The sequence below is a fragment of the Sinohyriopsis cumingii genome, chromosome 7 (genome assembly GCF_028554795.1).
Source record: "Sinohyriopsis cumingii isolate HCF-2022 chromosome 7, ASM2855479v2, whole genome shotgun sequence".
NCBI lineage: Eukaryota > Metazoa > Mollusca > Bivalvia > Unionida > Unionidae > Sinohyriopsis > Sinohyriopsis cumingii.
The window spans coordinates 111,215,375-111,238,466 of record NC_142967.1 but is presented as its reverse complement, the minus strand read 5'-3'; the positions used below and the strand labels follow the sequence as shown (position 1 = coordinate 111,238,466).

Here is a 23,092-nt window from a genome sequence, read left to right as displayed (position 1 = left end):
GGTAGAAAAATAATTGGCAAATTTACACAAGGAGGAGCATATGATCACAGACGACATTGTACAAGATTGATCATGGACGATGCTGAGTTAGATTTTATAATCGCTGATACAACGAACAAGAACACGTTTATAAGTCGAGAAACAGTTTTCTTGTCAAATGGAAATAAATTATTTACAATTGTGAGCTACATGGATGGTGAGTCACCTAAGTATACTCATTTAAGATCATCGATGCTCGCGTATGTTTCAATAAATCTATTATCGATGATAAATAAGGTTTCAACACTCGCTGTCAGAGTTGTTACTGATTCGTTTTATATAAGTAAAAAACATTCAATACTGTTAGAAAGATTAAACATAGGCAATTATGTTTCGTGGGGTTTGTGGAGAATAAAAAAGGAATATATGCTCGATTATTCCGAATCCGCTGATGTTGTGGTTAAAGATATTTACTGTAAAAAATATCAAACGTTGACAACTTCGTTGTTACCATCGGTATACGATCCAATAACTAGACACAAAACGGTTTATCTAAATGGACCTGGCGGTTCTGTTAAAACCACTTGAGCTATCGAACTATTTCAGAATTCAGATATGATTGTGCTAACACCTACACATAGACTAGCGCGAGAGATGAAGCAACGAGGAGTACAATCATGTACTTATTACAGCTTTTTTCAATGGAAGGGTGATACATGGACGTCTTTAAGGATGGGAGAAAAATACATTCCAAGGATTATAATATGGGATGAAATATGCACTGTACCACTAGAAACACTAAAAACATTTCTTGATTGGTTATTAACAAGAAATACTGCCGTGATAATGTGCGGCGATCACGGTCAACCACCACCTGTAGCTGGACATCTCCACATGGATGGCTGAAAAATTTCGTTGACCACTTCGAAGAAGTATCTAATGATCATAGAGCACTTGATGCAGCGTTGAAGGAATTTAATAGATTAATCAGACTACAACCGAATAAAATTCAGTGTGAAGTAATGCGCGAGATAATTTCAGAAACACCCATAAAAGACTTTCTGCACGCATGGAGACCAAACGATTTGATAGTTGCAAGTAGAAAGATAGTTCGTGATACACTTCAGTGGGAGTTGTTTCAGTTACAATGAGAAAAGTTTCCAGCGTTGCCAGTTCCGTTATGTTATCGACCAGCAGATATGCGACGGCAAAATATTGACGTTGATATACCAGGACACTTGACAGAGTCAAGGAAACAGAATCTTGTATTAAATGATATTGTTGCAGTTGATGTTGATGTTGTTGAAGATGCTCTACATGCTGATAAATCCCCATGGACGCTTGGATACGCGATGACGATTCATTCATCTCAGGGATTAACTATTACTGATACAGTTGTTTGGTTCATTGATGATCGTATCGAATGGTCGAATTTGGTTTATCTTGCAGTGTCTCGAGTCAGAAAAATATCTCAATTGAGACGAATCGTCATGGACTCGTCAGTGATTAGTGATGATATTGACAAATGTCAAAGCGATATAATAAGAAAAAAATATCTGGTTACAAATAGTGTGATAAAAAAAACAAACGCGATTTTGATCTTGATGTTGATTTTATTAATGCGCTGAAACAACAACAGAATAATCATTGTGCAAGTTGTAATTGTATAATGTTATGGCGGTATCTGAAAAATGATCCAAGACAATTTACCGTAGATAGAATAAATAACAATCTTGGTCATACATGAGAAAATATCATGTTGACCTGTCTTGAATGCAATAATAATAATAATAATAATGACCTTATTTAAAGAGGGTAACACAATTAGCTAAAAACTAATCTACCTTGAGGCCCTCATACAAAGGAATTTATTTATTTAAGCTGCATCTCTGAAGCCACTGAATATATTCGGTTTGGAAGAAGGAAATAGAGTGGGCATTTCTAATCTCAGCTGGAATACTATTCCAGAGCAGAGTTCCAGAGTATTGGAAACTTTTTTTAAATAACTCCTTATTTGGTTTGGGAATTTTATACTGTTTGGTAGACATGGATCGCAGGTGGGGAGTATTACCAGGTAGCCTATACTGGAATAGTGATTGTAAATATTCAGGAGCACTATTCTGAGATATCCTGTACATTAATTTGGCTTTTCTCAAACAGATTCGGTCTTTAATAGGTAATATTTTTAACCTACCAGCTAAACTTTCCTTGCTTTCTTTCTGGATTGATATTAGCCCAAATGCTCTTTTTTGAAGATGTGCCAGCTTTGCTATGTTTTTATCATTTGAATTACCCCATACTGTACTACAGTAGTCCAAATAGGGTTGTATGTAACTGTTATAAAATAGTTTCCTGTGCCTTTCAGGGAGAAAATGTCTTATCCTACTGAGAAGCCATAAACTTGAATTGACTTTTTTACTGGTATGTTTGATATGTTCAGTCCATGATAGGTTATTATCTACCAGAACACCAAGTAGCCTATCATGACAGACTATTTGCAGATTTGTATCCTTCCATGTCAGACATAGTTCATCACTATCAAGATTTGTCCTTCTTTGCCGTGTTGAGATAAGTAATATTTTAGTTTTACCAGTATTTACCACCATGCCATTACATGTGCACCAGTTTTCCAGTTTGTTTAGTGCATTCTGTAAAGAAATTTCGAGTTCATGCTTTGTGTTTTGGATGTCTGACAATGTTGTGTCATCTGCATAGAGATCTGTAGATGATATTGAGTCTCTTAGTAAAAGTGGTAGGTCATTAATAAATAAAATGAATAGTAGTGGACCTAGAATTGAGCCTTGTGGTACTCCATATCTAATTGTTTCAGGTTCAGACGGAACATTATTTATGTAAACATGTTGTGTTCTCTCATTTAAGTATGAAGTAAACCATCTAATTGTTCTTTCATCACACTGGTAGATTTTCAGTTTCTTCAAAAGGATTTCATGATCCACCATGTCAAAAGCTTTCCTGAAATCTACAAATACAGTTCCTATTATTCTACCTTGGTCAAGTGCTTGAAGCCATTTATCAGTTAGGGAGATCAAGGCAGTCTCACAGGAATGGTTCTGTCTAAAGCCTGATTGATTAGGGTGTAACAGCAAGTGTTTGGTTAAATATGACATGAATGAGTCATGGACATGTTTTTCAATCAATTTTGACAAGTTTGGTAGTATTGAAATTGGTCGGTAGTTATCAGCATCATCCTTAGAACCAGATTTGTGAATAGGAGTTACTTTTGCAGTTTTCCATATTTTGGGGACAGATGAGGTTGCAATACTTAAATTAATTATGAATGTTATGCTATCTACAATAGCAAAGGCAGAAGATTTAATGAGTCGTGGACCAATCTGATCAAATCCTGTAGCTTTCTTGGTATCAAGTTCACTGAGACATTTTTTAACAAAGTTTTTTGACACTGGTGGGATAGAGAAACATACCTCCTTTGAGATTTTACTGCTGCAGAACTTTTTCAGTTCATTAAAGTTGTTTTCTATCACTGGCTCTTTTAACTTTGTGGTAATGTTGATGAAAAAATCATTGAAAACATTTGCAATGTCAGTTTCATCAGTGACTATGGTGTCATTTACCAGAAGTGAGTGAAGTTTATTTGTCTGTTTTTTGTGCGTTCCTCCAGTGAGTTCATTGAAGACTTTCCAAATGGAGTTTGTGTTGCTCTTTTTGTTTTCAAGTAATGATTGATAATAAGTTTTTTTAGCTTTTTTAATCATACTTGTTATTTTATTTCTCCATACTTTATATTGTGCATGGTTTTCCATAGCCTTGAATTTGTCTCGTGTTTTCATAGCATCTAGGATTTCAGTAGTAAGCCAATTAGGTTGAAAATCAGTCTTTACTCGATGTACTTTCAGTGGTGCTTGCTTAGATACTACATCCATAAATAAGTCAGTCCACACCCTCATGGCTTCATCTATGTCATCCAAATTTTGGATCATACTCCATGGAACTTTATATAGGTCATTGAGAAATTGTTCTTCATTAAAAGTTTTGAACGATCTGTAAGTGATCGTTTTATGTGTATTTTTCTTATTTTTCTTGCATTTAACCTTTCATGTCAAAAAAGTAGGATAGTGGTCACTAAGACCAACATTTGGTACATTAACACAAGCCACATTGTCTGGTAGATTAGTATAAATGTGATCAATAAGAGTGCTTGATTTTTCTGTTACCCTTGTAGGTTTATTTACCAGCTGGTCTAGGCCTAATGATTCAATAAATTCCATCCAGTTGTTCCTTATTTGAGTATTGAGAAGGTCCTTATTTATATCTCCGAGTATATATGTTTCTTTCTCCTGTGCTAGAACACTTTCTATTTGTTTCAAAAAGTTATCATTCCAAAATGCTTTGGAGGAAGGTGGTCTATAAATGAAACCAGCTAGGAAAGATTTTGCATTATTTTGAAAAATTTCCACCCAGATACTCTCAATTTCATGTGACTCCAAGTCAAGTCGCCTTTTTACATTTACATCTTCCCTAATGTATACAACAAGACCCCCCCCCGCTGTCTCTCTGTCCCTACGAAATGGTTTATTGTAGCCTTGACAGTGAAATAGATCATCATTGTGGTTAGCATTTAATTTGGTTTCAGTGAGTCCTAAAACATGTATATTATTTTCCATGGAAGACAACATTAACTTAATCTGGTCTATCTTTCCCACTATACCTTGTACATTTAAGTGACCTATGTTAAAACCTTTTGTATTTAGTTTCATATCAATTACATGTATGTCATCATGCAATGGGGTACTCACTGAGATTGTCTCCATACTGCTTTTATCATTCTGACATCCTATTTCTATATTTAAATGTTCATATATATTAGCATCTTCAAAGTCACATACAAACCCTGAAAATCCATTTACATTTGCATCTACAATAGTGTCCATTGAATAGTTAGAGTCAAGAGTCCCACTGGGTACATTTAGTTTTTTTGTAAATGAAGCGTTGGCATTCTCCTCTTTGCCAGCTTCCTAATATGTATACATTGATGGACAAAGTCTTTGTTTGTGTCCATATTTATGGCACCTAAAACACTCGATCTGTTTGCCATGATGGCATACCTGTGTCAAGTGCCCAGTTTCTCCACAGTTAAGACAACACTCTTCATTAAAGTGCTTGAAAATAGGGGCATACATGTTAATATTTCTCAGTAGCTGAGAGGTTCCTTTTCTGCTTAGATGAATTTTGTCTCTGTGGTAGAGACTAAGGTTGACATCCTGATTCTGAATGAAGAAAGATTTGTATTGTGGAATGTACTGTAGGTTGAAATCTTCACATAAGTCAATTATCAGATCATTTATTTCTTTGGCCTTGGTGTCCACACGAGGAGGTAGTCCCGATATCATTAATTTACATGTATTTGGGCTGCAATATCTAGCAGCATACAATAAACTTTCAAAATCTGTTTTGAGTTGATTTAGTGACCTTCCCTCACAGGCATCATTTCCACCTACTAAAATAATAATTTGTTTGTATTTGGTTAGGTCACTGTTCATTATTCTGTCAGTGATGTTGTTGATTTTTGCACCTCTTAAAGTCTGTACATCTGTTTTAAAAAGTCTCCTTGGTATTATACTTTTCAAAATTGAGGAGCCAATTATTAGAGTCCTATCTTTTCTGGCTTGTGATGTCGTGTGTTGGACTCTGGATTGTATTTCAGACACATATCTTGGAGGAAGGGGTGCTGAAATTGGTGTTTCAGTTGTGTGAACTACTGTTGTTGATTCTGACACATTTGTCTGAGTACTGGGAAATGCAGTTGTTGGTGAAGGTAACAGACTTGTTTGAACTGCGGGCCATGGATGTACACTTATTGCTGTTGCAGGTGTGTCACATGACTGAGAGGGGGATACTGTTGTCTGCAATGCAGGATTACTTTGGGCATCAGTTTTTATTTGCATGGTCATTTTACATTTTCTTTTGGCTGGTACTGGGATTGTCTGTGTCTGAGCATCTGATACTGTTGATATTTGGGAGTCTGTCTGAATTGCTATTTCACATGAGGTTACTTGCTCATTAACCCTTCCCTGTGCTGATTTAATAGCATGCAACTGTAGTTTTAATTCTTCGATTTGGGTCTCCAATTTCCTAATTGTTTTTTGATGTACACAATCGTTGTCAGGGTGCCAGCACCAGTGCTATTTAAGTGATTTGGGTGGTAATTGTGTGTTATCAGGAATTATCTGTAATTGTTCACGTACAAATCCAAGTTGAGGAGCAGTTGAATCCAGCCTGTAGATAGCAGGTCTACCTGAGGATCTTGTCACGGTGGATATCTTATGTGTGGTAACACTCCAAATAGGATCAGTCGCCTTCAAGTTCACCGGGCTCGTATAAATACCTTACAGTGTCATTACCTAATAATGGTTGTGCTGAAAGATCACGTTGTTGTGTAGGTATATTCTTTTTTGTAATTGCATTAATAGGTTTCATGTTGGTCGTTCGAGTAATCTTATTATTTAACGCTGCTATCACATTTGGTAATCTTGCCACCCATTCACGAGATCTTTTATCCTGAATAAATTCCTTCGCGTATTGATATCCAAATAACCGCTCAGCAAGTGTTCGATTAAATCGTTCAACAATTGCCTGATCACGATGAATCACAGTATGTCCTCGTCGTATTTTAGTATTATGTTGTTTCATCAACGATGATACTGGACCAAGAAATTCCTTGCCAGGATCAACTTGTAACAGCTGTGGCCATCGTAGACCATTTTGTTGATAAATTCGTTTAAAAGCATCGGCTACCTCAGATGCTGTTTTAGTTGTTAACATTTCTGCATCTTTGTATCTACTTGCAACATCAACAACAGTTAGCGCGTATTTGTACGTTTTTTTACATATAGTATCATGTGGTAAAAACAGAATATCAGCTTGATGAACTTCGTTAGGAACACTGACACTGAAATGTGCAAATCGAATTTGCTTAGGACGTGGTAGATAAATTTGCCATATTGCCTATTTGGATAACCATGCTTTAGCAGTAGAATGTTTAACCGCTGCTGCATCAGCGAGTTTACTAATTGCTGCTTTACCCTTCCAGTATCCATTTGGTGAATAACAAATCGATTTCATTTATATATTACCAGCCCAAACGCTAATTTACCTTTCATCGCGGATCTTACTAACCAATTAGCTAATTTTTCTTTGATATTTTTATTTTTTATAGAATCTAGTGCATGAATTAATTTAACATCTGCAATATACCTATGTTGTAGATCATTGCTTTTATATGCAACATCATGCTCATGACATGCTTTATCAATAGCGTTTATTGGTTCCTCGCCTGGTTTTGGTTGATCCTGATTATCAAGCCTGATATCAAGTCGAGTACCAGGACCGCAATAATTATATCCTGGTAGATGTTTTTCTCTTGGGTATTTAGCCCACGGAGTCCTGGGTAATTTTGTTAATTTTGCTGCAATATCACCTCCACGTTGTTTTTTTTTTTAATGCTGAACTTTCACCGGAAATAAATTTAAATTTTCTTGTACCACACCACGTACACTTACCTGTAACCGCTGATCTGTTATTTTTTGTGGTAATAGTTGTTAGTGTATCCGTATGGGTACGCATCCTGCACTTCACACAATATAAATCCATGGATATTTTATACAGCATGGATATAATTGATTTCTCAGCGACAAGAAAACGAGAACCTGTCAAGCACCATCCTGCGTTACCAAATTCGATTAGAATGATATTAATAGGACCATCTGGAAGTGGAAAGACACAGTTGTTACTCAATCTTATAATGAGATGGTTAAAGTGGGATAAATTGTATTTGGTAGCCCCGTCAGTTGATGATCAGCGATGTTCTAATGTACTTAAGGATTTTAATGAAAACGCGGATAACGATGTTATCGAGTTTATAACCGATATTAATGAAGCACCATCAGTTGATTCCATAGACGGATTTATTAATAATTTAGTTGTATACGACGATGTGATGCTAGATAAACAGTCAAATCCAGCTAGGATTTTTTCTCGAGGTAGACATAAAAATACCGATGTTATTTATGTTACTCAACGATACACACAAATACCAAAGGTGATTAGAGATAACTGTAATATTTTAGTTGTGTTTAATGGAGTTGATACACACATGTTGTGAAATATTCATCAAACCTGGTGCAGCGGTGACATGGATATAATTAAATTCAGAAATTTCTTTTCACGAGCGCAAACTACTCCGCCTGGGTTTATAACAATAAATTTGCACGATCCTAGAACAAGATATCGTATTGGACTTGATAAAATATTTGGATAAATTAATAGCAGCAGAGGGGCGATGACCTCAAGTTGGTTCAAATCTCGCGAGTTTTCTAACTAACCGAAGTTCTTAAGTAAATGTTCTGCTCGAAATAAGCCTTATTTCGGGTTTTGGACGCTTTCAAAGTCGGTCTGTTCGCCCCCTCTGCTGCTGTTTTTGAATTGATTGGAAATAGGATACAATAATTACAATGAATACGATAAATCTAAAAATATAGAATACAGCTAAGCTGAGAGAAATTTTAATATATCTATTATGAAATAGTTTAAAATATTCATATTCTCTTTTTAAATAAGTGATAATATAAAAAACATTGGGGGGGTTGGGGGTGAAGAAGAAAGGCAGGTGCTGAAAAAGACATTGAGACAATGACAGCTGCTGCTGTTGACAATGCACTGAAAGCAGAGACCAATTGGAAAATAAAGTTGTTTGAGGAAAAGTATTAAGCACAAAATCGCAGAACTGCTCTTGAAAAACATCTTGATGACAAGCTACAAGAACTGAATAATTCACAATAAAATATTTTGGACTTTGTAAATAGTATAGTGTTGACAGAGTAAAATTAAAATTGTTCAGTGACTACATTATTCTAATGCCCAAATGTAGGAAGTTTAGTATTAATGGGAAGGATATCAGTGATCATACTCTTGACTTCATGTTTTTTTAAAATAAATAAATTTGCAAGAAATGTTCTTTGTATGAAGTAATAGTAACTACACTGCTCCCTCGATAGTTTGCGCCCGGATAACTTGTAATCCCGCTTATAACGCGGTGTCCGTCTTGGCTCCCGATTTTTTTCCAGAGAAACTGTATTTAAAATATCTTTAAAATATGCTGAACGTGATAAAAATTGGTAAATTAAACCTTGATACATTGCTTGTTTTATCATCGAAAATGGTGATTAATGCCCGTAAAAGTAGAATCCATATTTTGAAATTTGCAAGTTCTAAATAAGAATTAATTTCAGAGATCTCGAAAAACGCTTAATTAAGCGTATTTGGAGGCCATTTTTTGATCTGGGATGCAGAAAAACACTGAGACGGGAGTCCTCCGTACACATGTAATAGGTGCGCGGGAAAATTCAAAGATTTGCCAGACCTGCTTCAGCCACCTGCTTTGTGGGAAAATGTTTTGATCAGTTAGCTGTGCTGATATTTACAATGACAGAATTCAGTGACTGAAAGACTCTTGATGTACATACATGTTGCCATTTTATAAGAGTACATAAAAAAAGAACATGATGCAATAGCTAGGCAGCTAGTTCAAAGGCTTTGATTGGTGGCCGGGTGAGAAAATGTACTGATATTTAGTGATTGACTTCAGAGGCAGAAAGACCCACTTTTAAAATCCTAGCAAGACCTGTGTTTAAAGATATAATATATTATGCAAGTTTTTATGATAAATAAATGTGAGTGTACTGTAAATAAACAGTCTGGTGAAATAGTGATCAATGAAAACTTCTGGTAAATGCTAACAGGTGGCAACAGAGAATGAAGTAAACACCAATTAAATGTCTTCCTGTGTGAAAGCCATGTTCTAATCCTGTAATTCCGTTTCAGTGTAAACATTATAATCGCAACATATTCTGTTCATTGAAAACATGAAAAGAGTCAATCAACTGTCACATTGAAACCCATGAGTACATACTTCTGTGAGAACCTAATTACATGGCGGCTTTGTTTTGATCAATAACTTGGGGAAGTGTTTGTTGCATTATAAAATCGATTACAAGAGACCTGTTTTGTTTTATCACTTTGTATATGTCTTTGTATCAAATCAAGCAGGGTAGGCACAGAGAAAAAATTCAAAGGCATGCAAATTGGAGCATAAGGTCTTGTGGTCACTACCATTATCAAAATTCATTTTATTTGACCAATCGAAAATGGTTCACATTTTGTATGTACTTAGCATCATTAAAGTATATATTATCAATCCGTAATGTGTCTTAATCATTTGTAAATGTGACCACGGAGAGTAAAGGAATCAAGCGAAAAGCATACTCACTGACTGAAAAGCTGTGCATCATAGATAGGGTTCATAATGGTGAAGCGATAGCCAAAGTTTGCAATGAACTAAAAATTGCTGAGTCGACACTTCGAGGTTGGCTTAATGATGAGCAGAAACTTCGGGATTACATACATGTTGTTGATACAGATGATGGGATAAAAAGAAAGCGAGCACGGACTGCACAAGATACCGAATTAGATGATGCTGTGTACACATGGTTCACACAGCACCACGAACAAGGTGTTCCCATTTCTGGAACAATTCTAATGGCTCAAGCAGAGAAAATGGCAAAAATTATGGACAACGAATCACATTTTAGGGTAAGCCAGGGATGGCTTTGGATATTTCAGTGCCGACATGGAATTAAACAGAATTCTTTGTCAGGAGAGATACACTCAGTGAATCAGGAAGCCGCGTGTAATTATCCAAACCAGCTCAAAGAGATAATCATCAGTGAACAATTCACAGAAGATCAAATTTACAACTGTGATGAGGCTGGTCTTTACTACAGAATGATGCCAGACAAAACTCTTGCTTCCAAAGATGACCTGCACAAAAAGGAGGGCTTCAGGCTCAACAAAGAGAGATTAACACTTTTGTTTTGTGTGAACAAAACTGGTACACACAAGATGAAACCGTTTTGTAATTGGCAAATACAAGTCTCCCCGTTGTTTCCATCATATGAACATGGACAGTCTTCCATTTGTATACAGAAACAGTGGAAATGCATGGATGACTGCGATCATATTTACGGAGTGGTTTTTCAGGATGTTTGTACCAGCCATCAGAAACCACCAGCGATCCAGGGGCATAGAGAACAAAGCTATACTTTTATTGGATAATTGCCCAGCTCCTCCCCCCACCCCCGCTGATTCACTCATAACAAGTGATGGAAAGATCCGGGTGGAATACCTCCCAAAAAATACAACATCTATAATTCAGCCACTGGATCAAGGAATTATTAGCACTTTTAAAAAGAATTACCGTCAGCTGTTAATACAGTCAATGTTGGAGAGTGGAGAAAAGTGTTACAACCTTTCTCAAAAGTGTGAATTTAAAAGAGGCTATATTCATGGGTGGTCAGGCTTGGAAAGTAATCACTCCAAAGACCATAGAATGGTGCTGGATTGAGGGTCTTGGAGCTGCCATCGACGTAAAGCAAAACAGTAACAGACAGTGACGTTGATAGTGACTTTGAAGGTTTCAGTGAAACTGATGTGATTAATGCCGAGGCTGTTTTGGAGAAATTTGTAGAGACTCATGGTCCTGAGATGGGCGTTTCTCTTGATGATATGGAGGAGTGGATTTGTGCTGACAATGATTGCCCCACAGCCGAATACATGTCAGATGAAACAATAGTTAATTCAATAACGAACAAATTTGCAGCAGAAGACGATTCTAACTGGAGTACCACAAGTGTTGAAAGTGATGCAGACGCAAATGTTGCACCACCTCCCCCCTCTGCACAAGAAGCAATCAAATCTTTTGATATTGCCATAAGGTGGCTGGAGACCCAAACTGTTGACTATGTAAAACTCATGCAGTTGAGAAATCTGAGGGATTTTGCTCAGCAGCAGAGAAACCAAGGAGTAACACACAAAAAAATTAACTGATTTTTTCAAAAAGTGAATTGATATTTGTCAAGCATGGCACAAATGGCAAGTATTAACTTGTTCTAATTTACATTGTTTTAAATTTGTAGACTCATTAAATTCATGTTAGTACTGATTAACCCTTATTTTTTGTTTTCCCTTTTACTTCTATCGCAATCAAATCTATCAAATCTATCTTTCTATCATTTGACTGAAAACGATTTCTCGAAAAGAGGCGATCTTTTGTATATAAAAAAAATGTCTAATTTGGATCAAACAATAAAACTAGAATGTATCCAATTCAGCATAAAAATTAGTGACGTAGTACACAATGTGTGAAGAGATACACATGTTAGACGAACGGAAACCATGTGGAATAATGTTTTCGATGATCGCCTCAATATACTGTAATTTATCCTGAAATTAATGTTGCTCATGATAAGGTAATAATAATGAAAGTACACCATTATGAAGAGATATTTATTTACAGTTAATCTCAGCACGATTATATAGTGAGTATTCAACACTATAATCTGCCTACCCCCCCCCCCCCAATTTTACCTTTATGTCGTTGATCACTTTATTGGTTTTGGGCTTATTTTATAGGTCTCTCGATAACTCGCGCCTCACTTATAGTGCGGTTGATGTTTCTGGACCCAATGTGCGCGAGTTATCAAGGGAGTGGTGTACTGACTTGTGTTTACATCCAGTTTCATTGATGTAACCTTTAAAATCAATATACGAATGCACCTTGAAAACCATGATTTTTGAATCTTAAAAAACTTTGAAAAAACCTTGATAATTTTTAAAGAAATATGCTACGAACCCTGCATAAATTAACTTTTACAGTTTTTTTGTGCACACATAATTTTTTCTTCAAGTCGTAAGTAATGTGGGGCACCTTTTAAATCATTTGAAAATTACTTTTCAGAAAACACACTCCAACATAAATTTAAATTCTGCACATGTAAGATACATTGTTTTGGTGCATGGATATATTTAACCTTTCTCATGTCGTAAAAACTTATGATTGGAGGCAACAATTATCCTGAAGTGGAAACTGCAAGGACTTAAGTCAGATTTTTTACAAATGTGCACAAGACGTGGTTGAAAATGTATTCTAAGTTGAATTTTTCTGTTCAGAATAGTGAACAAGTCTAATGATAGCTGGAACTAAGTACTGTGAAATAACGACTGTCATTCAAACTGAATGTTAATTCATTTATGATTATTTAATTTTTTTTTTGCTTTAATTTCACTGCTTTGCATTTTTTTGTATATATATATGTGCAAAGAAGCACATAGTTGTGGAGGCAGGGGTTGTGTAATGAGAAAACACATGGACAGTAATCTTCAGTTTAAGACCACTCCGGTGGCCTAGTGGTTAGAGCGTCCGCCTCGGATGTGGGAGGTCGTGGGTTCGATCCCCGGCCAAGTCATACCAAAGACTTACAAAAACGGTACTAACAGCTGCCTTGCTTGGCGCTCAGCATTAAGAGGTTAGTGTTAGGACTGGTCGGCCAGTGTCAGGATAATGTGACTGGGTGGGACATCATGCTACATGTCTGCGGCATGATGCCCCAGTGCTAGACATCACTATAAACTGCCACATTGCAGACATCATAGCGATATGACTGAAAAATTGTTAAAGCTACGTTAAAAATCCAAATCACATCACATCACACATCTTCAGTTTAGTTTAACTCTTTACCTTCTGCAAGTACTTGCTGCTCTGGCTACTAAGACTGATTAGCAGCCTGCCTTCTAGCAGCAGTTTGTAGGCTGAACCCTAGAGCATCATAATAGTTGCCTGAGTGAGAACTTCTTGAGTTATTTACATGCTGTCTACATTTTCTGTATCAATTTTGTCCCATGCAAACTATGTAATTTAATGTAAAATAAAATTTTAAACACTTACCAATGTTTTGTGCCACTCATTTCCACCAACAACTACATATATAATCCACAGGAATCAATGTTTATATTCACATATAATTTTTAAAAAAATATATCTCAATGTTATGTGTTTAAAATGTATATTAGATTACTGTTCTCACCACTATTTTGCAAACCATTGTGTCCACTATTTTATTGCAGATTTGGTAATTTTTTATGATACTGCCTGAAGGACGTAAAAAGGAATATATTTCCCTTGCATTTTCTTCTAAAATAAATGCTGGCCGTGAAACTGCTGTAAAGTCGTCCACATTTACCGGTCTCACGTGTTCCGACCAGATCTGTTTGTCTCGCATTTCAGATAAATCTGAAATGTCAGGTGTCGAAACAGGACTTATACTAATGTCCAATCCGTCATCTTGAATCTGGCTAAAATCAATATCATCACTTTCAAATCCTTCAAAACTTAATCAGAATCGTCGTCGGAATACATGAATGTTGACATTTTGTTTTACTGTCACCATTGATCTCGTTTTCAATAGAATTTCCCGCTTATATGCTGTAAAACTATTAATAGAATACATTCATCATTTTATGTAAGGACTATTTTCATTGGCTAAATATTTTAAAAGAGAACGGATGTTTGTAATTTCATCCAATACAAAGCTTTAATATGAAATGTGTATATACGTATCTGGGGTTTCCTGACCCTTGGACGGAAACGCATGTATGAGCCAGCCAGGACAGAGAGAGTATTATTAGCAGCTTGTATATGTGTCTCTGGGGTTACAAGGCTATTTTTATGGTCGCATACCAGAAGGTAAAGAGTTAAGTTTTGATTTTAAATATTAACTGGCTTTGTAATGTCATCTAGCATCTTATTTTTGGGTCAGGTGATTCTGCCTGTTGGGTATTTAAATATGTGGGCCAGCTGTGGTTGCAATGGTGGTGTGGTATGATGTGATGTGATGAGAAGACATCTTTTGAATGAAGCAGTATGAACCACCTAGCCAGGCCAAGTACATTTTTTGCTGTATTTCGCTGAGCAGGAAAAATCAGGACCATCATATCTCAAAAAGGCTTTTGTCAGTGAAGAGATAGGCACTACAAGGTTCGTTCGAGAAGCATAATGGAATGTTGTTATCATGACCTTGCGAAATACAGATAGAAGCAGAAGAGCTCTCATTATTTTGCTCCTATTTTTCTTTCTGTCGATCTCGAGGAGATGACAATTTTTGACCACAATTCAGTCAACGATGCAAACTATGATCCAGTTGATGATCCTGAGATGATGCAGTCTACAGCCTAGTTGGCAATCCAGTCGATGACTCAGTGCAATTGAGAAGCCAACCCAGTCAATAATCTGGTTGGTGACCAGAAGCAAGGAATATGATGATATCCTGCTCGGGACATAAATCTAGCATTCCACAGCATCAGACCTCAGATAGATAACAGCAGGGTATCACTCCAATATAAAGACCTATTCTAAAGAACCTGTGAAAGCGAGACTGGTAGTGTTACTGTCTACAATATGTTTGACAATATGGATTGAAAGAAATAACCTGAAGCTTGATATTATATTTTTATTTACTTTTTCAAATAGCTTATTCCAATACAGACACGTTTCCATTTATACAAGAGCGCCATTAATACAGTATCAGGTCAAGGCAACTGTATTCTTGCAGTAGGACACTGGGGAATATACCTATGGCCAGTCCATGAGAGTAATCGAGAGTGATATCAAGTTATGTCTTCAGGGGGTGAAAAAGCAGATTTGCTATCATGGCAGTTCACTGCATGATTATTGTGCAGATGTTATGGGAGAATGCATCAAATACCTATAAACACACCTGTATAAAAATATATTAACAATTATGGAAATCACAACTGGTTGGTTGCAAGTATACCTGGACTTGGGTATGAATATTATCTTAAAATGTGCTGCAGTGAAATAGTGTCTTTGAGAAGCATTAAGGAAACAGAAGTAAAGATAAGAAGTAATAAAAACACCTACCTAAATTGGTGAATCTTAACCACCATCCACTGAGCTGCCATTGTTAACTATATTCTGTCTTCTATCACCATTTAAGGCCTCATGGAGTGAATTGTATTTAATATGGCCCATTGTAAGGTGCTAATGTCACTAATAGCTTTGGTTTAGGTTCTAATGCTAAAATATATTATTCTCAAGGCTTATAATCAGAGGCTTGTTGTGTTGTTGTTGTGGGGTTTAACGCCATTTTTCAGCACGATAGGCTGTACATGTGAACTGTACATGTAGAGATGTAAACTATATATGTAATTATACAAGAGACACTTCTGGTATGCATGTAGATATATGAGTGGTACTATCCATGTCATAGCTAACCTCAAAGACTATGAATCTCTTTTTTATCGACTTCAGATGATGATGGGGGAGATGGCAAAAGTTCAAGCCAAACAATACCCATCACTGCCATTGTCGTTCCCATTGCCACTGCCATTGTCATTGTCATTGTCATTGTTCTGGTGAAGAAAAGACTATGGAAATGCAGGACTGGTGGTAAGTTTTAGTTTTACTTATAGATGATTCTGGACATTCAGTTGATGTAACTGTTTCTACTCAATTATATTGTTATGTATGTTTAATTTGCTTTGTTTGTTAGTTATCTTTATTTTAATTTTTTAATTTCATTACATGCTATAGTAATGTAACAGTGTACGTTGCACTTGACCTTGTCCAAAATTGAGTCATTTCTGCTTGACCCAAATTAACTTTTTTTTTAACTCTGTGTAAACAACTAATACATTGTTACATTATTCTCTATGTGAATGGGATTAAAATCAGTATTATTAATATTATTATTATTAGAAGAAGAAGTAAATATGTTTATTTGGGTCTAGGTTTTGGAATTTCCTAAGTGAAATTTATGTAATTCAGGTTATTGTTATTGTTTTGTAAACATTAGGATCATTCTAGAAGATTATTTTCTATTAGGTAATTTATTTCATAGAAAATGCTAATTGTGACCTGAGGCCAATTAGAGGACTATATAATATTGTAACTGAGAGGACTTGTTTATTCATGCTTTAAGATTTAGCACTTTTTAGGTAATATGATATGTTATGACCAGTAGTTTTGGGCTGGAATCAATTTTGTTCAAATTATTCAAGTGATTATATTCTCTGGAAATACAGAAGTGTGTTATTAAAAATTTTGGATAGAGACATTCACTGGAATTTATAGTGTATTCATACCTTGAATTATATTCCTGTTATTCAACAAAAGACTGTTGACACATCAACACTTTATAAGCTATGACAGACACATCGTCACCTTCAGTTTTTGGATTTATTCTGGAGTTCTACCGAATTTTATTCAGGACTTTAAATACTAGGACTTATGTCTATAATTATTTATGGATTATTTTGGATTTAATTTACAACACCATAAGTGCTTTTTTCTCATTTTCACTTTTATATTCTCGGAAAATAAATTATTTGTTGAATTTTGCAAAGCTTGTTGCTTTGCGTTTTATTGTATTTATTTTTTGTTACTTATTTTAAGAGCATAGACTCATAACGGTATCGAATCTACATTTAGGGGAAATGCAAGACATATCAGTCACTTTCCAGCAGCTGTGTCATTCTCATTATCAAGGTTTGTTATGGTTTTGGTTAAAGTTTTCATTTGTGTACATTTTTTTGAATGTCTTATTCAGTTTTACTAGTATGAGACATAAACAGAAACAAATAATTTTCTCATCTTCCCTGTTTCATCTTGCTAGATTGCCTGGCCATAAGGCTAGGTGAGATTATTGTATAGCCTTGGATTCATCCAGCATGACTTATCATTTGTATGTCATGCATCCATTACCACTTTGATTGAAAAGAAGATTTTCTTGAACATGGAATATGGGCTTATATTGTCAAGATTTTGGATGAGTTCAATAATGAATAAGATCTATGCATGCTAATGAGTTCAATAATGAGTATGATCTATGCAATGCTAATGACTAAAATCTATGCATGTTAATGAGTTCAATAATGAGTATGACCGGTGCATGCTAATGAGTTCAATAATGAGTATGATCTATGCATGTTAATGAGTTCAATAATGAGTATGATCCATGCATGCTAATGAGTTCAATAATGAGTATGATCCATGCATGTTAATGAGTTCAATAATGAGTATGATCTATGCATGCTAATGAGTTCAATAATGAGTATGATTCATGCATGCTAATGAGTTCAATAATGAGTAAGATCTATGCATGATAATGAGTTCAATAACTAGTAATAATAATAATAATAATACTTTATTTATAGAGGGTGACTTATTAGTCAAGGCCTATTCTCCCTTAAGGCCCACTTAAGGAGAGTATAACAATGCACATTATATGAAGATAGCAATAATTACTGTTTATTTTAACATGTTTAGTATTAAAATACTAATCTCTTACTAATAGTATGATCTATGCATGCTAATGAGTTCAATAATGAGTATGATGCATGCATGCTAATGAGTTCAATAATGAATATGAACCATGCATGTTAATGAGTTCAGTAATGAGTATGATCTATGCATGACAATGTGTTCAATAATGACTAAGATCTATGCATGCCAATGAATTCATTCTTCATCTGAGTAGCTGAGCATGTTACCAATGCAGAGAATATATTTCTTATCTGGCTTTGATCAGACTTTTAATATAAGCTACATATGCTATCAAGATCTTGAGTAAGATAGGTGTTTTTGATAATATAAGTGATTTTACATCTAACTACTAAGCATGTTACAACTCAGCTAGCCACATCTTTTATTAGGTTTTAGTCAAACCTGGAAAATAAGTTCTTTTGAGTGAGAACTACACATATTAATGAGGTAGTCTTGTATCTGATTTAGGGCTGTTCCAGTAAAACATATATAATATAAAGAAAACAGTGGATGGCACTTCAAAAAAAAACATCTTTAGGCAGTTGTGTTTCAAATTATTTTGATTCTGACAGTGGAAGGCTGGTTAGGAAAATCACTTCTGTTGTGGGTTGTGTTAACGAAATGAAAAGTCGCTGGTGGGGTTGTCAGAAGAAAAAAGAATATATATTGAAAATCATATTTAACCCCTTCCTTGCAGACTCTAACTCACATGAATAAAACATTGGGTCAGAAATGATGCCAGTACATGCGAGTGCATCAGATTTGTATGAATTCACATACTTTTAAAGCAGTGATATGCATTCCACAAATTACGTCAATGTCCCAGATATCAAACATCTGCTTTGTACAGTATGCAGTTCAACTTTAGAAGTGCACTTCACAATGTAATTCATGCTGCCATTAGCAGTCTTGCAGCGCTTAATGCGCAAATGTTAAAATAGCTGGATACTTCCGTTCAACATGAATGGAGAGAATGTTGGCATACCTCTATGCTAAATTAATGTAATGTGGATGATATTTCTTTGGATATTGTACTTTTGGAAATTGTACATGATCTAAGCACACTGCTAACTAAAACGACTGCTACCTTGTGCTAAAAAATTAGCCTGAATTAGTCTAAAAGTACACTATCCATAGCAGCTATTAAAATAGGGAAAATTAATTTTGCCAGACCTGATCATATGAGCTTCTGAAAGGGCAATGAATGAATTACCAAATATATAAAATGTAAAAAGAGTTGTCGGCTCTTTCTTATATTATATTCCTCTGAAGTTCAGAAAGTGAAAATGAACAAGTGGAGCTAGCACTTTTTTGTAAGGTGCACATATGGAGTAAGGCCAAGCTGTCTCTCATCAATCATACGCCAAAAAATAAAGGGAATTAAAGATTCTTTGAATTATACGTAAGATATAGAAGGTCTTTTTTTAAATAGCCAGTATTAACAGTGAGGAAAGCCAGGGAAATTCTTCTTCTTTAAAATTCTAACCCTATGCAAAAGTTGAAACTGTAGAGCGCCACCTAAACTAAATTTGATTGTTTCATTGCGCCCTGAAACAAGCAGTTATGGTAATTTAAACCTTACTTTCATCATGGAAGTTTTACAATTGCTTCTTTCAAATAAGGGCCACACAGGAAACCAAAATGGTTGAATCACAACACGGTTTGTCTTCAGATGTTTTCAGTCGGCAAATACTGGCTGGTGATAGCAATGATGACAATGAATTTCATGTATATCGGTCTGTTGGACATTGGGAAAATGTCACTGGAAATACTAGTGTGTGATTTTGAGCCCAAAATTGATCTAGAGTGCAAGTCCAATGTATGTGTTGGATGCACAGGGGCTCATGTCGTTGCTTACAATTTGCCTGTCATCATGATAGGCTATACATGGCGGCCAGTATTAATGGTAGAGGAAGAACCCGGGAACCCCCCAGAAAGAACCACCGAACCACGAGAAGGTACTGGCAAGCTTTCTTACATACCCACATTAGCCGAATCCGAGACTTGAACCCACGCATACAGAGGTGAGAACCCCTGTATGGAGAGCCAAATCATCAGTGTCATCAGAAGGAAAGGTTTTACATAGACCTAGAATATTGACTCATCTAATTTGCAGTAATATTAACTTTATCTCATTCAGTTTAGGGAGGATGTGTTGAATATTTAGGTTGATTACTTGCAGACCTCTTTTGAGGTGCCCAAAGACATGACAATTTTGATCAGAGGATTGATTTTCAGACAAGGTAGTATGCCATGTATTGTTTTTAGGCTTGACAGATTTCTTTACATTGCCTTGATTATTTACATATACACATGAAGAAGATAACATACAAGATCCATCTATTGTACCATGACCACACATGTAGTGGACATGTGAGAATGTTCAATATGAGACCGATTTACATACCTACAAGACATTGATATATTGGACACTTGAGTAGCCTCATAGGGAGAAATAAGTTGAACAGTATCACATAGTTGTTTACATGTTAACAAGTTGCACTTTGTACACAAATCAGATAGTGCCTGAAATCTGTTTATAGAATTATAATTATTACATTGAAAAGTATACACATTCTAATTCATTTTGTTGCTGGATATGTGTTGCATAGGCCTGTACATCATAGCCTTCTACCTACTGGTATGTGCACAACTTTTGCTTATGTCCTAGTTCATTACAAAGATGGCAACAAATCTGTTTTCCATGCAGACACCACTGTTACATGACCATGCTCTTCACAATACAAGCAGTTTTCCGACTCATGCCTAACCCCTTTTATAAGTCTTATGTACCGGTCTATATTCCTAAGGAGTATGGCAGTACCTGTGTTTGGGGCCCCGAGTGGCCGAGTGGTCTAAAGCGCTCTTCGTTACAGATCACTGCCATCTCACCTCTGTCTGCGGCGGTTCGAGTCTAAGATTCAGCCAATGTGGGCATGTGAGAAAGCTTGCCAGTAGCTTCTCGTGGGTCGGTGGTTCTTTCCGGGGTTTTCCGGGTTCTTCCTCCACCATTAATACTGGCCGCCATGTATAGCCTATCGTGCTGAAAAATGGCGTTAAACCCCACAACAACAACAACAGTACCTGTGTTAGACAAGTGGATTTGGTCTCGCTGGTATAATTGTTTGTTCACTTGATTGTCTTTGAAGAAGGTCCTGTATTGTGTAACAAATAGTATTTGGAAATATTCACACAAAGTACTTAGTGTGTCATTTAGTTGAGTCATATGTATGTACATCCCTTCTTGGCGGTAGACCTGAGATGATTATGTTTCACTCTGTGTTTTTGGACCTGTTGGCATACAACAAGCTTTCATAATCATCCTCAAGGTATGTGAGGAAGCTTGCCAGTAGCTTCTTGTGGGTTGGTGGTTCTTTCCAGGGTTTTCCCGGTTCTTCCTCCATTAATACTGGCCACCATGTGTAGCCTATCATGTGCTGATAAATGGCATTAAACCCTACAATAACAACAACAACTAACAAAGTTCATTGATCAAATAGTTGCTTGCAATTGACAATGGAAAATTGGTTGGAACCGTCTACCTTTACTTTAAGGTCTTTGACCATAATATACTTTAATGGAACCTTGAAAGTACAAATGTTTTCACTTGTCACTATCATGGTTCAGATCATATCCATGTGACAGAAGCCAACAAGTTGTTATAGATCACATTAAATAAGAGCTCACTTTCATCCACAAAGGAGTTACACAGGGATTTATTTTAGGGCCAGTATTATTCATATTGTTTATAAATGGCTTGCTTCCTATGCTCAACATTCAAAAACTGATCTATATACTGATGATACTAAGTCTGATTCTAACTTTATAAATTTGAACAAACAACTGGGTGAATATTTATATCAAGTTGAATAGTATATAACATATCTATCAATCCTCTAAAAGACAAGGCAGTATTGATTGGAACTAACTAAGATTATCAGCAAAAAGAAATCCAAATCTTGAGCTGTATATCTTCAACAATGAAATTGAAAATGTGGATGCGGAAAAGGTTTTGGGAGTCCATGTTGATAAGACTGGTTTAAGCAGGAAGAACACATTTGTTCTGTTACCTCAATATTTTTACTTTTTTTTAGAGGATAAAATGTTACCTACCACTCAGCTATCAGAATCTTTTTTTACAATACAATAATAATAATAAAGACTTTATTTAGAGGAGGTAACCCAATTAGTTACAGAACTTAAATCTACCTTGAGGCCTTCTATCTGTTATGTACAATATATACAGTATATACAACATGATGTGAAGAGTCTGGCTTGACACTAAATAATTAAGTAATTTTAAAATTCAAAGTATCAAGCCTGGAACACATGCACGGGCATCAGTAAAAACATAAACATATATAAAACATAAAATATAATCCTGCATTGAAAAATTCAGCTATGAAAATGATGCAAAATTACAGAAAAGCAGGCAGTATTTTTGTACTAGAACTGTTCAATTTTCTAAAGATTTCATCCATTTAAGACATTGATTGTGAAAAGATGAAATGCTAGGAGCCTGCCTTTTGATTGTGAAAAGATAAAATGCTAGGAGCCTGCCTTAATCACTGGGAATGTTGTTCTATACCAGTGGACCAGTATTTTGAAAACTTTTTTTTAAACAATTCCTTCTTTGGCCTTGGTATAATGTAATTTTTACTTCTTATGGACCTTAAATTTGGAGTACCATCAGCATCTCTTTGGTGAAAGATATTGCTTAGATAGACAGGAATGTCTTTTCTGGATACTTTATACATCAACTTGGCCTTTCTAAGAAATATTCTTTCTTGTATTGTTAAAACCTTTATATTATTCATTGCATCCTGAAAATTGTCTATAAATTGATCTAGAATTAAATGGCAAGCCCTCTTTTGGAGTCTTAAAAGTGTTTGTTATGTTTAA

The 23,092-nt window shown here is 35.6% G+C and overlaps 1 protein-coding gene across 4 annotated transcripts in view; it reads left to right on the top strand.

The window, feature by feature from the left end:
• The window catches only part of LOC149795930 (uncharacterized), a 150,062-nt gene that overhangs the window by 86,679 nt on the left and 40,291 nt on the right, over positions 1–23,092 (top strand). For 2 of the 4 annotated variants that reach the window (XM_089965853.1, XM_089965852.1), the window contains exons 3-4: positions 16,178–16,315; positions 17,357–17,413. In XM_089965853.1, coding sequence (XP_089821979.1) covers positions 16,178–16,315; positions 17,357–17,413 — 195 coding nt within the window. The remainder of the gene's footprint in view (positions 1–16,177; positions 16,316–17,356; positions 17,414–23,092) is intronic. The other 2 variants (XM_089965854.1, XM_089965855.1) reach the window with 1 other exon arrangement.